This window comes from Megalops cyprinoides, chromosome 5 (genome assembly GCF_013368585.1).
Source record: "Megalops cyprinoides isolate fMegCyp1 chromosome 5, fMegCyp1.pri, whole genome shotgun sequence".
NCBI lineage: Eukaryota > Metazoa > Chordata > Actinopteri > Elopiformes > Megalopidae > Megalops > Megalops cyprinoides.
In genome coordinates, this window is record NC_050587.1 from 19248088 (window position 1) to 19267627 (window position 19540).

At 41.6% G+C, this 19540-nt stretch overlaps 1 protein-coding gene across 1 annotated transcript in view; it reads left to right on the plus strand.

Annotated features, from left to right (window-relative positions):
• The first annotated feature begins 9292 nt into the window (after positions 1-9292).
• The window catches only part of LOC118777669 (ras-specific guanine nucleotide-releasing factor 2-like), a 30569-nt gene continuing 20321 nt past the window's right edge, over positions 9293-19540 (plus strand). The window contains exons 1-10 of the mRNA XM_036528775.1: positions 9293-9379; positions 9483-9589; positions 10210-10357; positions 13077-13166; positions 13686-13939; positions 14267-14346; positions 15785-15978; positions 16269-16378; positions 17531-17649; positions 19277-19437. Coding sequence (XP_036384668.1) covers positions 9293-9379; positions 9483-9589; positions 10210-10357; positions 13077-13166; positions 13686-13939; positions 14267-14346; positions 15785-15978; positions 16269-16378; positions 17531-17649; positions 19277-19437 — 1350 coding nt within the window. The remainder of the gene's footprint in view (positions 9380-9482; positions 9590-10209; positions 10358-13076; positions 13167-13685; positions 13940-14266; positions 14347-15784; positions 15979-16268; positions 16379-17530; positions 17650-19276; positions 19438-19540) is intronic.

The window sequence follows — 19540 nt, forward strand, 5'->3', positions numbered from 1 at the left end:
TAGTTTATGAGTTTAGTCTGTGTTATTCTTTTCTGTTATATTTGGCCATGGCATGGCTGTTATATATAAAGTCATTTCGATTGGTTTAATTTTTAAGGTTGTGTTCAGTGAATTGACTTTATTGCTACTATTTACAGCAGATGATTGCATTGCAGCAAAGAACAAGAAGCAACAATGTTTGAGGAACAAACTTCCTGCAACAATGTTATTTGCATCAAAATCACCAGATACACTTGGGAAATTATTTGAAATCATAGCCAGCCCATGAAACCTGTTGGTTGCACCCGAGTGGTTTTAGCAGTAGGTGGTGATGTCAAATTAGACCTCACTGGGCAACACTGTACAGCAACACTGACATTGCTGGTGTAAATTGCCTCTAGACAGCATTACAAAACAAGGACCTGGACAAAACAACTCCAAATAAAAAGGAAAATTATGGTGGAAAACTAACAGGAAAACAAAAAGTGGACTTTTCCTGAACATACTATCTCTGTATATGGGATGCCCATATGCTCGTATGTCAATGTAACTGATTACATGTGGTTAAGGTGTTCTTATCATACATACACATTTCAAAATTTAAAATAAGTAATTGTTAATAATAAACAAAATACTAAAATAGATATTTTAAGAGAGACATGTATTTGATAATATATGTAAAGAGTTATGCAGCATTTCAGGAATGTATTGGCCATGTAAATGCATTTTTCAGATCTCTGCTCTGTGAAACATTTGGGATTGTCTTGCGTGCTTTAATCATGGAAGCCAAGCTCCTTTGCAGATTGAATTTGTAAGCCAGGACTCTGTACAGTAAGATTAAATCCAGACGAAACGAAAATGTGTTTGTGTAATCAGCGCTGCATGAGAGTGGCTTAACCTCTCTTAAAACATAAGCAGCAGTACACCTTGGGCTGACTAAGGGCTACAGCAGTGAGGACTGTGTGATTTCCAGCACAAGTTATAGGAGCTTTAACAAGGTAGTCCAACCAGAACTAACAATGGAAAATTGAACAAAATTGTATAGTACATTTAATCAAAACATGGCCTGGTGCATCATTAGTGCATTAGGTAGCTATTTAATGGCGCACAATGTAGCTCTGTCTTTTTTTGTCATGTTGAAACATCAGGCCTGTTTGTTTTGGTGGCATGATCACGTTGAATAGAGGTGTTACAGTTGGCTCTAATCTAAACAGCACATTAGATCTGCCCCCAATATGTCTCACTTCCCATTGGGCCAAATAACATTTTGATGGTTTTGCGCTCATTTTATTCCTGAAAAGGTGAATGATATACAAACGATGAAAGAAAACAAACAATTCATTATGCCAGTGGTGGCAATAATTAGAAAATTACTCCTCATAAACAGTTACTCTTGTAATAACATACTTATGAAAATATGTAAATGCAGATGCAGGGATTTTGTTTTCCTGGTGTGCAAACAGGGCTTCTGGGGGAAAAAACACATTCATCACACTGGGAAGTGCTATTAAACTAGTAAACAGAAGCCTGAGCTCCTTCAATCCCAGTTGTAGACTGCCAAGGACAATCTCCATTCCATTGTAATTTCTAAACCCTGGTTTCTCCAGTCTGTTGTGTAGGAATCTAAACTGCTGGCTTAACAAATATCAAACAGTATACATACCTAAGCAATGATACAATGCATACGAATATATCTTAAGGATTCAATTTGATGTGATGCAGTACGATTTGACATGACACATCTGAATACATAACTCAACACTAAAACTATTCTATGCTTTTAAAGAAAACTAGAGTATCTAAGCATGAGTTCATTATAAGCCATTGAAATAATACTGTGTTCAAAGATAACCTGGACTGGTGCAAGCATTCTGGTTTCATCCAAATTGCTGTATTAATATGAATAAAAATAAATGGTATGTATCGTTCTCACATGCAACATTTATACAGTTGAATCTTTCCTTTTGTATCGGTGCATCAATACATTGATACAAATCAATATATTGTTACATCCCTACTGTCGTGCCAGCTCTGCAGACACTGGGGCTCACTTGGAGTAACTGACTCTCTCTATGGCCACCCACCCAGCAAACCTCCCTCATAGCCTCTGCACCTACACATGGTCTAACCCTGCTGCTGTCAGTAATACTAACTGTACTGATGGTGTATGAGGAGTGATTGTTCTTTCAGGGCCACCTGGTGTTGTGTCACTTGCAGTGTGGTGGTGAACCTGGCCATGCTGTGCTGTAAGTTGTGAGTCATCGCAGGCTTCTGTGAGAAGGGGTGATGTCTCGGTAAGATGGACCAAGAGCACCTGAGAATGCAGACGTTATCTGTGCACAGGCCAGCCATGCTCTGACATGATGGGATACCATGCGAAAACCCAGCCTCCCATCTCCAGCAAACCATTTGGACATGATTTCTTGTGTGACTTCAGATATTGATAAAGGCTCCTGTTTATTGCACTGAAATGATCTATCAAAGAATGTATTTCTGTTTGAATAGGGTGTTATATTTTTCAGGCAGGGCAAAGCTCTGAATCTAGTCACCTCATTGCCTCTGTACTCCTTTAATCTTTTCCATTTATTATTTTTTGACTCGGGCTCTAACTGCCATCCCTGTTCAAAGATGTCATTTTCTGCTCTCTCAAAAAGATTGTCCATAATGATTCACCTATGAGAAGGTGTAAAAAGGTACTGCCATCCCTGGCCCTTTATTCCCCAAGTCAAAGCTCATCCCCTCATGATAAATTGTTTTAGGTGAAATGCAAAATGGCATTTCATAAAATGAATGAGAGTGATCATGGGGGGAAGAATGTGTCATTGAAATTCAGCTTTTCAATGTGAGATGACCAAAAGAGTCCTGCTTCATACTCAGATTGATCTGGCTTTGGAGACAATTAAAACCGTAATACTTTTCCTCCCCTGTAACGAGCAGAGTTTCCACCACTGTCACTCCATTTGCTCACTGGAGACAGCTAGTTATTGTATCAGTCACAGCATAAACAAAACGCTTACAGACTGTTATATGCTACACAAACATACAACAGTGTGTTATTTATGCATTATATAGGACAGTCTGTCCATTGTTCTTTCATGCATTTCAGACACAGGACTGACATCTTAAGCTGTGTCAGTTTAATTCAAGGACTGTTTCAGGACTTGGCAAAATTGAAACAGCTGTGCTGGATAATTCTGAGACAAAAAACTAAATATTGTGAATTACGCATATCTCAATACAAAAATATATTAGTGAAATACCTGTTCTGTTGTCTATTATATCCAAAGTAATTATTAGCCAAATCATTTTGGCAAAAAAAAACTGCTGAAAAGGTATCTTTTTTCATCCTGATGTTGTAATTGTGAACTGAGCACTGAGCCCACCTCCCCACAACACCTTATGTACCTGCATAGGGGCACTGTAAAGGAGGCATGTGGCAGGAGACAGTGGGAAGACTTGACCTTTCCACTCAGATGCAGAGATAGAGGTAATTAGTAGGGAAATTGATTCATTAATTTTTATCAAGGACATCAAGAAAGGGTGACCTACCAGGTTGGGGTTTTTACACTGCTTTTACTAGAACTTTGTTCACATGCTTTTTGTTAATCAGTTGCTCACACAGCTACAGTATTTCTAATAGGCCTTCCACCTCCCCTTCTCTCCATGTCTTTCCCCTGAATATTGTTGTGTTGTCCATTATTTTATAGTTGTGTCTTCAGAACAGCCCAACAACCAAACACACAACTGCAGTAAATTTTAAAAGGGAAAAGGAAAAAATACCACCATAATAATAAATTTTGCACTGGAAAAAATAGGTGATTAATAATTTCTAACTACCTAATGTACTATAGATTTTAAAAAGCAGGTTCATGTCAGTCATATGCGATCCAAGTGCCTTCTGACCTAGGCAATCTGCTCACTGGAGACAGCTTGATTATTTTATTGAAACATGAGGCTGCCAAATCCCAAATCATAGAAGAAACACAGACAAGGTCATGCTTTGGGCAAGTGAGATATTTTTGGGGTGCGCAACAACTCGGCAAGTCATGCAGCAAACACTAATGTTGGGAACTACACTTCAACAGTTAGTAATTACAAATGTCATGGCACCTTTTTTTATTAATTGGTTAATGTTGATAGAAGGATATTCAGGCCAAGCCCCTCAGATCACGACCCTGACACAACCCCTCTGGTGTTACCAACTGCAGCATGCTGAGTGGAGCAGACTGTGTTCATGTACAGGCAATTTATCAAGGCGACCGCTGAACAGAGTTCTGGCACAAAACAAAAGGCCCATATGCGACCCAGCACCCGGAAAAAAACGTTTTTCCTGTAATGGCAAAGTGATGACATCACTGTTGGATTTGGCTGACAGGTATCCCACAGAAAAATGATATTCTTCTTCTCTTTAGTCTTCAGTGAGTCATATAAATTGAACTATCAAACAGACACAGCAAGCAGGCCGTAAACTTTCTAAACATTTAAAATATAAAAGAGGCCATTTCTCCCTTACTGTTTTCAGGTAGATTAGAATTTAACTTAACTTAAATTGCTGACATACATGGAACAAGAGAAACTTGGGAAAAAAAAAAAACGCACTGTAAAGAGCCTGGTTTTTCCCCCTGTCTCAGAATAGTATCATTTGGTTTTTGGCCCTTTTACAGGGACTTTCAGATTATCCCAGGGGATAATCACAGAGTGATGGTGAATCATGTTCTTTAAAGAGGGATTAATAATTGTTCTGGAAGCCAGGCGTTGACAAGGCCACTGCAGACAATACGCACGGATAGCTGTGTGTACTCAGCGTGGGTCAGGGGAGGAGAGGCTGGAGAAAGGCCAGACTGCACGCTGTTACAGTCAGGCTGCTACTGTAGTCGGCTTTGTGGGAAAATTGGGCTGAACAGAATCATTTCAGTGGTTTCAGTTTCGTTCCTGCTCATGCTCACATACCTGCACAAACACATATATGTGCACACATGGCAGGACACGTGCAAACAAACACAGCAACAATTTATTTTATATTGCTCATTTTACAACCATGGTTGTCACAAAGTACTATATGCAGGTTTGCCAGGTGGAATCAAAAGACAGAAAAAAACCCATGTGCCAATCTGGGAAAAAAATGTTCTCTGACCCCTAGTACAGAGGAGATCAAGGAGATCAACTAAAACTCTTGGGATACATTGCAAAACAAAAATAAATACTACACACATATATAGTAAGGCATGTATAAATGATCAGAAGGGAATTAGCGATCTGTTAGTGGTTTGAGAGACGGTTATCAGTGGGCCACAGGGGTACCTCTTGTTCATTGGTAGGGTGGTTCTCATGATAGCAACATGGCTTGTGGCTATTGGGTGTCTCACTCATGCACATGTGAATGTGCACACCAACACACCAACGCTTGCATGCATACCTGCATGGGTACATCCTTACACACACATATACCTATGCATGTACACATACATGCATATATATATATATATATATATATATATATATATATATATATATATATATATATATATATATATATGTATACACACAAACGCAACTATTCACACATGCATTTACACACAGATCTCCCAGAACAGAACCCTTTAATTTACCTACACCAGAAATGTGAAAAACCCTGCCTCTGCAGCCTTGTCCTTCCGCTAAGTACTATTTCTAAGGAGTTTCTGCCTCTGTTTATCTCAAAAATGTTGAATAGTTTCTTTCCACAATGGAACGGTTTCAATGAATTCCTGTGTTAACAAACACTGTTGTCTGAAAACACAGTTACCACTATCGCAGAACTTGCTGGAGGACTTTAACCTTTAGACTCCAGACATCTGCAGTGCTTTGGCTTCTCATTACGTAACTGCACAGATGATCCACTTTAATGTCACGGATGGATAAATGCAAATTAAATATACAGTACTGTATAGCAGACCCAGCGCACAGAGGAACATGTTGCCATGGAAATGGGATGTGTAAGTTGTAGTGACACAGTTCTATAATGCATGCAGTTGTTGAGAAATGTTACACAAGTCATCCCCACCTCCATCTTGGTAAATTTTGCAGAAAGATGAGTAATACTACACAGGGGAATATTAGGAATATGGATATTGGGAATATTGAGAATGTAAGGAAATGTCTCACATTCTTTAAAAAGCAGAAAAAAATATTATATGTAAGATGGGATGCGGCTGTTGTGGATTTCAACTTGGGTACGTCTATGACTTTGTCTTGCTGCCCATCGTTCGGTTGTTTGGCCTCAAGGGGATGCAGGACTCCTGGTGCATTGAGAAGACCGTGCATCACGGTTCACTGAGCTCATATTCAGCGTGTGCGAGCTGAGCGGAGAGAGAGGCCGCGTATGACTGCGGCTGGACGTGGCTGCCTTGCTAAGAATAGCATGTCTTCTGGTAGCACGGTGCCCCCGGACACTGGCGCGCAAACAAAAGCCCGCGTCGTTTCGCGGAGCGTTGCGTCTTGAAGGATGAAAAATAAAAATGGGTTAGGAAGGCAGGGGAGTCGGAGGTTAGAGAGACAAGATCACGGCTTTGGAAGAGGGATACGTTTGGGAAGAGAGGAAAAAAAAAATCACAAGCCTTATGTTTGCAGGCATATTTTGTGCAGCTGCCGCCTATTGCTGGCATGGATGGTTTACCGCATTCTCCGCTGTGTTGATGGGGTCCCGTTGTTTTTAGGCAGACTGCACTAGGTCCCTGTGATCCTACTGTAGGCATGGTATGCAGACTCAGCGCTCTGTTGTTGGTTGCTCTGGATAGAGAGCCCCTGCCTGTGGTGTTTCATGTGTCATGTGTCATGTGGTTGAGTGAACAGGTCACTTCCTGTTTATATGCCCTCCCATTGTGCTGCCGTGACATAAGGAATACAGGCAGACAAGCAAATAATAATGATAGAATATTTTTTACCCAACAGTAAAATAGGTGAGCACGTAATGGCTGGATATTGTCTGCATTTATACATGTGACAGAAAGATTTATGACACTGAGATGTTGGGGGTAAGGGCTTTGGAGGGAAGGCTTGAGTGAAATTAAAAAGCATATTAGGGTTTGGACAGGGTGACGAGCTCCCTATTTTTATTGCCCTGCTTAAATGAGCGCTCAGACTGGTGATGAAGCTTTAAGGACTGAAAGCAGCCCCAGTAAATTACGTAAGAGCCCTCCCCCCCAACCCCCCACCCCAGTACGCCTGACACCTGGCATGAGAAAGGAGGGCACCCACAAGCCCATAAGTGTGGCTCTGCATCCATGGACGTGCACACTTGGAGTGTCTTGGACATGTAAGCTTCTCAACCTCACACTTGCACCAGGAAGGCCACATTTTCTCATATTCGTTTCACCCATTGCGTGTTTTGTTGACAAGTCTGGCTGACCTGACCGCTATCGTCATGTGTGCTATTTGTCGGTCCCCACAGAATGTGATGTTTATTATGTCCTTTTTTGTAATAATGCCCAGCCCATGGGGGCTGAGCAGAGGGGGTGGTCAGTGCCCCCCACCCCCCACGAGTGGCGGGAGATTCTGGGAATGTGATGGCTCTGTCTACCAACGCCCACTGGGACTCCGGCCTGCCACTGAACACCAGCCATCACCACTGTTTAATGTCACCCCAATTTGCACCAGAGGAAGGCCTTTTGGGGCTTATGGCGACTCTTACAGCCTTGCATTCTGTTCCAGACTGTGTATGGTGACCCAGTTTACATGGAGTTCATACTTTGTATTTCTTTTACAGCTTTTCCTTTTGTGTTGTTTGCAGTGTCAGCACAGATGAATTACACAGGAGCTTCATTTGTCAAGGATACTGCATTCCACACAATTGGGAGTCCTACCTTTTTGTCTCTAGAGTTAGTCCTGTCTTCAGGGTAAATATTGTGTTCTATTTACTTCAGAGGAAATCAACCTGAAGCAGTCTTTTGTTTATTTAAGAATGAATCCATCTTTAAATGACTTTTACTGAGCCCAATAAGTAGTTCAGTACTCAGGGTAAGTCAATTTTCTTCATGCAATACACAGCTCGTACTGAGAAGTGCACTGACTTTTTACATGAGTCGTGCTCAACCTGAGCCACAGAGAGTGCTACTGAGCTATTTCAGGCAATGATTAGAGTGACCAGGAAGCTAGCTAGACCTGAGAATGTTGAGCTGACTGCCAGGTATCATCATTTCACCATTTATGTGAAAGTTTTCTCTCTCGGTTTCTCTGAAATACAGCAGTCATTTTAACAAAAATCCTTTGACACCACCCCTTTATGGACCTGAATGAAGTGTAGATACCTTTCCAAGAGACCTGAATGTACAGTAGCTTTCCATTCATTAATAACTATATTAGTGTTTTTTTTCCACATGGACACATATCTGGAGTCAGGTGATCAGTTGAAGTAGAATAATTCAGGTTGCGCTAGGCGCTCTCAATGAAGCTGCTCTTTCTGCTTCATGTTCAGCAGTTTAATATGCCCATTATTAACATTTTATTTTGGTTGCCAGTTTCTGTTACCTCCCAGTCTACCTTTTCACACTTGCCTGAAGTGGGGATTTTTTTTTAATGGAAAAATCAACTGCGACTAAACCTGGTTTCTATAGAAACCGTGTACCAGCAACTGAGGTGGCGTGTTTTGTGAGTGTCACTTTCTATTATTCCTGAAAGCCTTTTGTCTGGAAAAAAGACACTTTCAGTTCAGCTTTTCAAAGCATGATCTTTGGCCTTGCGCTCAGAACCTTCTAGAACACAATTGTGTTGCATGGCGTTGCTCCAGAGGTTCACAAAATATCCTTCCTGCTTCTCCTCGTTGTGCTGGGCTGCAGGCCACTTAATGTTCTCCCAATGTCTCTGTAATGTTGTGGCAATATTGTGGGAGCAGTGTATTTTAAGGCACAGAGCTGAGGGGAAGGCCAGTCTGGGAGGAAATGGTGCTTTTCTGTGTTGTTTTGAGCACTCCCCTGGAGAGGCAGTGGAAGAGGCTGCATGAGTTCTCTCATGGTTACCAGCTGTGTTCAAAGACGCATAGAAATCCACCTCACATGCTTTTAATTTTGCCCATAAGGCAGAACTTCTTGATGAACAGTGTTAACATTTGCGACCACGCTGTAAGCACCAGCTCTGAACAGTAAAGTGATTCTAGATTCCAACCTACCATGCTGTAAAAGACACCAGCTCCTAGATAATCTGTCTTCCTAGGCTTCCTACCCATCTTCTCTGATGTGTTATGGAAAGTCGTCCCTGATCAGAACGTTCAGTGAGTACTCATTGCTGGTTCTGGTGAAAACCTGATCTCGGAAGGTCAGCAGCATGACAAGGGCCTATCATGGACCTCTGTGTACATTATGGTGAACACAGCCCCATTATGGTGAACACAGCCCCCATGTTGACGCTGTGCCTGGGTGGACTCTGTGTTGGTCCAGCAGTCTGGGGATTGTACTGCCCACACGCGCAGTCCCACCATGTGTGGATGATCTCTCTCTTTTCGCTCCCTTTCTTTCCTTCCTCTCCTCCAGCACTACTTCCTGGTTGTCTTCGGCCATGATGGCCAGAAGCCTCTGGAGCTGCGGACAGAGGAGGAGGCAGACTGCGACGAGTGGGTGGACGCCATCCAGCAGGCCAGGTATCACAGGGGTCAGAGTTCAGGGAAGGGGGTGGGGGTAGGGGCCAGCCGACTGTGGATGCCATGCACTCACTGTGCAGAGACCATGCTGTCAGTAGAGTGTTGCAGGTTGCTGTTCTCACTCAATGGGTGGGACACCAGCTTCCACTCTATCCCAATTAATTCCACTCATGCACACGCCTCCGTGCCTAGGCTGTCTGTTCATGCTATGCCTGCCCTGTTAAAATAAGACAAGCTAAACTGAAACAGCTGCAAAAGTGACCAAGTGCTCCTTAAATGAATGAACACTAGTTCTCACCTAGAAATTAAGGCAACAAATCTCAGCAAAATTATTCTTGTTGTGCCAAATTATATAACACCGTCTATTGGGAAGAATTTTATGTAGCAGGTGTCAAACCCATAATGCTTTATCCACAAACCACCTTCAATTCCACATTATACAAGCTATCCAGTTACTCTGGCAGAATTCAGACTGCTCACACGCAGCAATTCTTCAACAATGGGCACCAGAAGACACCAGAAGATTCCAGCTCTACAGAATGAATTGTTATTCCATTCATACATACTTTTGATTCTTTACCAATGAATTATGAAGTACTTTCTCCGTCTGTGTGTCCCAGCTACTCTGACATCATCATCGAGCGTGAGGTACTGATGCAGAAGTACATCCACCTGGTGCAGATTGTGGAGACAGAGAAGGTGGCAGCAAATCAACTCCGCACTCAGCTGGAGGACCAGGACACTGAGATTCAGAGGCTCAAAGCTGAGGTGGGGCTTCACTCATATATTGATTTTTACTTTTAGGGAATTTCGTATATTTATTCCTTTTGGTTTCACTGTATTTTCTTTCTCCTTCCAACTACAAGACTTGCTAAAGCATTAGGGTGTATATCACCCAAACAAGTGATTCATATGTCCGAGTGTGCATATTAGTGTACATTGCAGAGGTAGCTTGGCTTCATTAGTTTGTTAATGGATCAGAGACGAAAAGAGTCTCTAATGTTTTTTTGTGGAAGGCAGCTGAGGGAACAGAAACATTTTGAAACATGGGTACCTCTACCCAATTTTTGGTATTGACAGTAGAATTACCCCACAAAAACTGCTGGTTATTAATAACCCATTATCTCCCATGAGGGGAGAATGCATTTGATCAATGTGGTGTAGAAACCTGTGTGTGAGTCTGTAATGACATCTTCATCTACAAAATAAATTTAAACTATGAATTTACATTTGTTCTTGCATGTATCAGCAAATGTTTTGCATAAAATGGATTGATTATCCAGCCTAGTAATATATGTGATATTAATATTTAATGGCTGTGCACATGGCTTAATGAGAAAAAATAAAGCCAAGAAAAAATGTATTTTCAAACAAGCCAAATGACAATGCAACAATGAATGTCTGTTTTATCATTTCTTACTGCAGAACCAATAATGAATAATTTAACCATCCAATAAAATTCCCACATTTTCTTCTTTTAGCTCTAGAATACTTCTCTCAAGAGAGAGACATAATTGCATGTATTGGATTCCCTCCATTTTTTATTTAACTCATTTAAAGCATATCTTTGTTAAACCTATGAAGCGCTTCATAGCGCTTGTTGTAAACATGTATTATTCTATTATAAGCAAAACGAACAATTGCTCGAATGTGGTTGTTGCTTGTTTTTACAAATTCCAATAAGAAAGGAAAATGATAGAAATGATTAAAACTTTGTTCATGGTTTACAGAAATGTGTCAAACGTGCAGAATTGTTGGCTTCATAATTAGAAAACCTACCAGTCAAAATGGATTGTGTACATAAGCAAAACATTTACATACACAAGTAGGAAAAGGCTACAGACATTTTGATTTTGTGCATTATTAAAACCTAAATAATTCAGAGTATGGATGAGGTCAGATCCCTCTTTCTGTCCAGTAAAGTGTCGAGTCGAGTAAGTGTGAATTTTTGCACGTCTCCTGTCAAAACATTTCTGACAATTTGCATGTAAATGAAGAAAAATGTAAGTGTAGGTATGTATGAAATGTTCATGTGGAAAAAAAACTGTCATTCATGTAGTTTTAGGGAGACTAGGGAAAAACCAGTGTGGTTAGGGGTTATTAAAACCACAGAAATACTTTGTTGAAGCACAGAGATAATGTGATCTGGTCATCAACAGATGCATGAAGAACTAAAGCCATGATTGGCTTACAGAGTGCTTACCTGTGCAAAGCATTGTATGGGGTCCATTTAATCCATGTACTGGCACAAATAAAGCTGGTCTCATTTGGGGAAGAAGTGAATTACCTCACATGGAAGTACGCATGCATTGCAGTGCTCATATAGAAGTGTTTGGGTGTGTGCTGCCTCCTCTTGCTGTGGGTGTCGGTATCCCAGAGTGCATTTGGGTTTACATATGTGCATCTGTATAGTGGAGACGCAAGTGTTGCCTCATCAATGGGATTGCAATATGATAGACTGTCTTAATATACTTCACCAGTCAAGTGGAAATTACACAATGTTTTCTAACAGATGTGGTTCCACACATGAATGACCTTGGTTATACTATATTCTCGTGGGTCTGTACTTATGCTTTTGAGGTTATTGTGTGAATGCTGGTGAAAACAGGCAGAGTAAGGGGTAAAGACCTAAATAATGTAGAAAGAAGTATATCTCAGATTGTTTTTTTACATTTAACCAGTACAGTACAGTGTTGGGATTTAGCAGACACTCTTATCCAGAGCGACTTACATCAGTTACAGTTTTTTTGACAGTTTTATCCATTTATACAGCCATGAGGCAATTGTGGGTTAAGTACCTTGTCCAAGGGTACAACAGCGGTGCCCCAGCGGGGAATCAAAATGGTCCTGCTCCTTAACCACTATGCTACACTGCTGCCAAAACCAAAAATGAACCAAATACTGAATGAATACTGTATGAAACAAAAACCCCATTTTTACATGGACAAAAACTTAGCAAATTCTTTTGGATCTTGACTGATATGTTTCTCCTTGCTGGACTAACATTAAAATTAGAAGCAGGGTAACAGCAGCAGAAGGGGAGCTGACTTGCAGGGTCAATAACAGAGTCCAAGCTTCTGAATCTAGCCCTTATTCCTTAATTCCATTTCTGCTAATCTTTGCCCTGCGTGGTGGGTCAAATGATACACACATATTACCTAACAACTCAGCCACTAACAGGGACAGTGTACAGGTACACACAGAGAGAGAGAGAGAGAGAGAGAGAGAGAGAGAGAGAGAGAGAGAGAGAGAGAGAGAGAGAGAGAGAGAGAGAGAGAGCAGCCCGAGGGACAGGATTACAGTGTTGAGGTCAGAGGCATGCATTTTACTTTTTGTTCAGATTTGTGTTCTTAGAACCGAGATCGATGTGAGTGAATCAATATCAGGGCAAATTGTGAAGAAAGTAAATAATTATAGAGCATAGCATAGAGCAGAGTGTCTCTTACGGACAACATAAAAAATGTGATATTTTATACATTTCCATTAGATTGTTGTCCTGAATAAAACCAAGGAGAGACTGCGGCCTTACCAGACAAGTCAAGAGGAGGAGGACCCGGATATTAAAAAGATTAAGAAGGTATGCTGAGCATTGGGTCATGTGTATCCTAAAGTCTAATTTTATTGATGTTGACTCCTCATTTACCCTTACCTGCTTTATCTCTGATGCTTTATCCCAATCTGATCTCTGCAGCCAAATGTGGTTGTTTTACAGGTAAATGTAACTTTTTAAAGACACTTTTATTATAGTAAAGGTACCTCATTGTTTGCAGTTAAAGGCCTTCCGCCTTTGTTTCCATATACCCACCCCCCAATGGTATGTATGTACACAGTAGTGCCAGGCTAACAGTAATGCTAATTTACAGAATACATTCAGCAACACACCAATGACAAGTGTTAGTACATGCATGTGTGCTGCTGATACAGGTCCTGCTGTTCTTGTGGTGTGCATATGTGTAGCTGAAGCAGGCCCTTGTATTCTTGGGGTCTGCATATGCGCGGTTACTGAAGGTGCTCCTGTTGTGGGGGTATGTGCATGTGTGCAGTTGAATGTAGTGTAACCGTAGTGGTGGGCTGTTCCTGTGCTGTCTCCATGCAGGTTCAGAGCTTCATGCGTGGCTGGCTCTGCAGACGGAAGTGGAAGATCATTGTTCAGGACTATATCTGCTCTCCCCACGCAGAGAGCATGAGGAAGAGGAACCAGATCGTCTTCAACATGGTGGAAGCCGAGACGGAGTACGTGCTCCAGCTCTCCATCCTGGTCAACTGCTTCCTGCGACCGCTCCGCATGGCTGCCAGCTCCAAGAAGCCACCCATCAGTCACGATGATGTCAGCAGCATCTTCCTCAACAGGTGAGGTATATGTGTATGTGTCTTGTTTGTTTGTGTGTGTGTGAATGTGTATGTGTGTGCGTGTGTGTGTGTGTGTTTGCATATGCATGTATGGACAGGTTTATGTGTGAGTGCAAGTATGGACAGGTTTATTTGTATGTGCACATGTGTGTATGTGCCCACGTGTAGCGTGCACCTACGTATGAAAGCATTGCTGAAAAAAAGATCTATTATATACTCTGCCTGAGGTGGTGACGTGTGTCACATACTCTTACATGTGTACGATATAGAAATATACTTGTTTTATTTGTAATGTTTACTATCTATCACTTGTGTTTTCCTTTTCAGTGAGACTATCATGTTTCTGCATGAGATATTTCACCAAGGCCTAAAGGCCAGGATAGCCAACTGGCCCACGTTAGTTTTAGGTAAGTGGTGCGTTGTTGCCAGCCTGCAATAGGACTTTATTCCCTTGACATCCAGACAGGTTCTGTGGCCTGCTGTATTTAGCTGTTTGCTGCATTCATTGTGTTACTAAAGCCATCAACCACATAGTGTGGAATAGTGGTCAGGAACTGGGGAAAAGGGGATGTGGGGTCAACATTACTTCGCATCTGAATTTGCTCTTATCCAGATTTTTAACATATCATATCCTTTTACATTACATCACTTTACATTATCCATATATACAACAGTCCGAGGTGGTACGTTGCTGTTGTGCTGTTGGGCAAGGAACTTTCCCAGAGTTGCCTTAGTGAATATCCGGCTGGATAAATGGATATTATGTATATCCATTTTTAAATTCACATGGGGTTAATGACATCTGGAATATCATAGGAGCTTTCCTGTACTGCATTGATCTGTCACTGAAAAGACTCACTGATATACACATTGAAAAATGTATATCCAATCTATCTATGTCTGTCTATCTATCCATATTGTCACAGTTAAATACAATTATCATGTAGCAATTACATTCCACGTTTTATTGGGTAAACATAAATAAATCAATGGAATGATAAGACTAGGAAACTACTGAAGAGTGATTTGCAGAATCACCTATTCAAATGTGTAGTGTAATTATACAAATTATCTGATCACAAAATTTACCTTTTAACAAAATTTAACTTGAACATTGTAACATTATAGTTGAATTAATTGTTAATTACGTTGATTATATAATGACGTCCACCTTTCAACAATCAATCTTTAAAATCGCCCGTTGCTGTTGACTCTTTCAGGTATATAAGATATTTGTTTATTATATTTCAAACAGTTATATATTTCTATTTCTATTTCTGTTTATATATTTATGCGTATTTTTAAAATTAAAATATTGTTACAGTAGTCGATCATGGATAGTTATTGACACACTTGTTTTCTGTCTGTGGTATTTCGATATGCTTGTGTTATGTTCTCATTTCTTCAAAGGTCTTTTGACCAAATCATTAGTCATTAAATCCTGTTGTTTTCTACAATACAGTGATGCGTGAATTTCCTTGGAAGAGTGTCTTGACATTTTGACTTTTACTTTATATGTCTGAACACAATTAATTAGGTGTGTGAATGTTTTATTTAAAAAAATTATTGTCTTCTCACTAAACACAGCTTTTAAAGTGTCCTTTCATGTCTTACCAGCTTTAATAGCTTCAAGGTAGATCACACAGTTGCATAACAATTGCCTCCAGGACAAAAGAACTCATGATGCAGAGTTCAGAAAGGCAGGCTATCTGCATATGCAACAGATTACCACTTCAAGGCAATTTGCTTGAAAAATCAAAACATGGCAATGCAACATCTGAGACTGGGCTTGTTGACACTGGCTTTAACCCACTTCCCAACACTCCATTGTGTCTATGTTTACAGCTGACCTCTTTGACATCTTGTTGCCGATGCTCAACATCTATCAGGAATTTGTGCGGAACCACCAGTACAGTCTGCAGGTGCTGGCCAACTGCAAACAGAACCGGGACTTTGACAAGCTCCTGAAGCAGTATGAAGCCAATGCTGCCTGTGAGGGGAGGATGCTGGAGACATTTCTCACCTACCCCATGTTCCAGGTACTGCACGGTACCCTGACCCCCTGACCCCCCAACCCTGACCCCCAACCTCTGACCTCTGAACCCTAACCTTACTTCTTAGTAGTACCCTGAACCCTGACACCCGAATACCTTATCGTGTCCTATATCTCAGGTATTACACTGATTCCTGACCTGTAAGCCCCTATTCTTTTCCATGTCTCTGGCCTCTTACCTGAAAGTCCTGATCCCATTCTGTACTCCAGGTGTGACCCTCTAAACCTGTGATCTCCATGTGCTTGTCTGCCTGTCTGTCTCTGTGTATTTGGCAGATCCCCCGCTACATCATCACCCTCCATGAGCTGCTGGCCCATACTCCTCACGAGCACATAGAACGCAAGAGCCTGGAGTTTGCCAAGTCCAAACTGGAGGAGCTGTCCAGGTGAGGGGCAGACCTGACAGGAAGGGGGGGGGGGGGGGGGGGGGCAGGCATGGGATAGGGAGGGAGACAGCAAAAAGGGGGCAGACAGAGACCCAGGAAACCCTAAATAGCTGCACTTCCTGTCTCCACATCAGCAAACCACAAGTCTTTATACATTTCCAGGGATCCAGGGAGTGATGCAGAAGCTTGGCATCTTCACCAGAATGTGTCATTCAGCTTTTATCTTGCCTTTGATATTGGTATAGTATTAGCCAACTCCTTTCAGGTAGTTTAATAAAGTGGAGTCAAGTGGTCTCTTACCAACATAAAAATCTTAACTGTCTTAAAGTCTTAACTGTCTTTTTTCCATGAATATTACAGTATATCTTTTTTCATGGAAACTTTAAGTCTGAAACAATCTTTTTTTCCATTTGATATATGTCAGAATTGGTAGCAGTTGTGGGGTCTTGAAGTGTGAAACAGCTTTAGTTGATGAGTCGCTTAGAAGTCCACGTGGGGTCTTTTAATGACAGGCTAAAAATGTCAGCTGTTCAGTAGTAGCTCAGGAGGAGGGGTTTAATTATCATAGTCACAAAAAAGGCATCGCATGCAGGAATGACAGGGACTTGTGAGGCTTATGATTTAAAAAAAGAATTATTTTTTTAAGCCAGCAAAAATCAGACATCCATTAATAAACAGCTGCTTCAAACTGTACTTGTGTCTGTCTGTCAGCTGCATATGGTGCACATTTGTCAGAGTCAACACATGTATGCATTATGGAGAAGCAGGGATTGATTGCATTCATAGTCCACAGTACCTTCAGTGATGCTTCAAGAATATATTAACAGGTACCTGAAAGGGGAAAAATTAATTCAAAGGGCAACATCTAAGGAGGCTTAAAATTGTTGAATGCAGTCATGAAGCGCAGCTGTTACAGGAATGGTTTCTTTCATATAAAAATATATAAAGTGCATATTATGATTATGTGTTTTTGTTAATACATTTTCCGTTCAAAATCTCAGCGTATGAGATCATTTGTTTGAGAAAGGGTCGTAATCCCCTTAGAGGCTGTGAGTCCCTAATATAGAATCCATATGTCACACTCGTCAGAGCAGGGACATTTAATGCATTGGGACAATGGCTTTGGGTGCCAGTGTGTCACTGTCTCCACAGAGTGATGCATGATGAGGTGAGCGACACGGAGAACATCCGAAAGAACCTGGCCATCGAGCGCATGATCGTGGAGGGCTGTGACATCCTGCTGGACACCAGCCAGACTTTCGTGCGCCAAGGTGAGCTCGCAGGGCTGAGTTTATGTATCAGGAATATGAGAGAAGGATCCAGAATCGAGGTCACAAAACAGTCCAAGGTCAAAAAGCCAAGAGGGTTGGAACACACACATCCAATCAAAAAAAAAAAAAAAAAACGTGAGGCAAAATCTGAATCCTAGTACAGGCAGAGTTCATTAACAGGGGATCAGATAGGCAGACAGGAACAGTGGGCACAGACAGGAGCCAAAGTCAAAAAACAGGCAGAATGGAATAATCAGAGACCAACAATCAGGCAGAGAAAAATCCAAATCAGCAGCCAAAAGGCACACAGATACAAGTACAAAGCCTGGGCCAAAACAGGCAAATAAACTGAGTCAATCTGAAAAAGAACTGGGAAACCAGGGAGGTTTAAATACACAGACTAATCATGACAAAAAAGAGGAAACAGGTGAGTAGAATGAGCTTTAGGTGGTGGGTGTGGCAGGAGGGCAGACCAGCAGGAGAGGAGGCGGGATGACGGAGCACATGGCGTCTGTAAACAAAAGCACAAGCAAGACAACAACAAAAACAAAGACACACCCACAAAGACGGACAGATGAAAACACATAGAACAGGAGGACCTCAGGCAGATGTCCTGACATTATGACCCCACCTGTGATGAGGTGCATCATGGCAAATGGCTGCGTTTCCATAATCAGTAGAAGAATCGACTGTGGAGAGCCTATAATCAAAAACAGTGTGACGGGCTCAAAGGAAACAGGTGCATTGTGCCTCTAACTCTGAGAGTGATAATGTCCTAGATTCTGTTTTGAATTAGCGTGTGGAGTGCTTGCGCATGTTTGTGTGCCTTTATATGCAGTCAGTGAAATAGAAATACAGACAGCGACTTGTGCATATGAGTCTTTTGGGTTATAAATGCATCTTTTTTCAGGAATGCAAATTTCAGTTTCTTTTGGGAGAATTTATCTCTGTGGTGCTCATTCAGATTGTGGTATAGTATGCTCTGTAGCTCTACATATTAGACTGAAATATCACAAAAGAGCTTTGAAATGCTCCTTTTGGGAATGAGGTGAAAATGAGAGCCATAAATTCTCATTTTAAAAAATAGTCCTGCTTTTTAAATTTCTATGTATTGGATCTGAATTCATGTTTAATAGTTTTTTGCTTCATTCATATGCAAATTTCGATGTTTACTTTCATCTGATAGAAGATATTGCCTCATATACATTTATTTGTATGTTTACCATTAATTGTCTCTGTTTGCTTTCATCTCCATCTGTGACTCCCCCCCGTCACAATCTCTCTTTTTGTGTGTGTTTTTGAGTCCTCTCTCTTGATCTCCCCCTCTCTCCCATTTTGTTTCTGTCACTCTTTTTCATTATCACTCCTTTGTCTTACTCCTTCTCCCTTTCCCTTGTTCTTCCCCTCTCTTTTCCCCCTTTTCCATCTTTCTCTCCCCCCTTTACCTTCTCCCTCTCTCTCCCCGTTCTCCCTTTCATTCTCTCCCTCTCACCCCCCTCCCTCTCTTTCTGTCCCTCTCTCATTCCCTCTCTCTCTCATTCCCTCTCTCCCTCTCTCTCTCTTCCCCTCTCCCTCCTCCCTCTCTTTCTGTCCCTCTCTCTCTCACTCCGTCTCTCCTTCTCTCCAGGATCTCTGATCCAGCTTCCGTCAGTGGAGCGGGGGAAGCTCAGTAAGGTGCGGTTGGGCTCTCTGTCTCTGAAGAAGGAGGGGGAGCGCCAGTGTTTCCTCTTCACCAAGCACTTCCTCATCTGCACCCGCAGCTCCGGGGGCAAGCTGCACCTGCTCAAAGTGAGTGACGGCAAGGGGGACACAGCTGTCCTGCCCTCAGACGTCACATGAGGTTCAGGGGACAGCAGATGTTTGCCAGTGAAGGCTCTTTTATGTGGCTGTC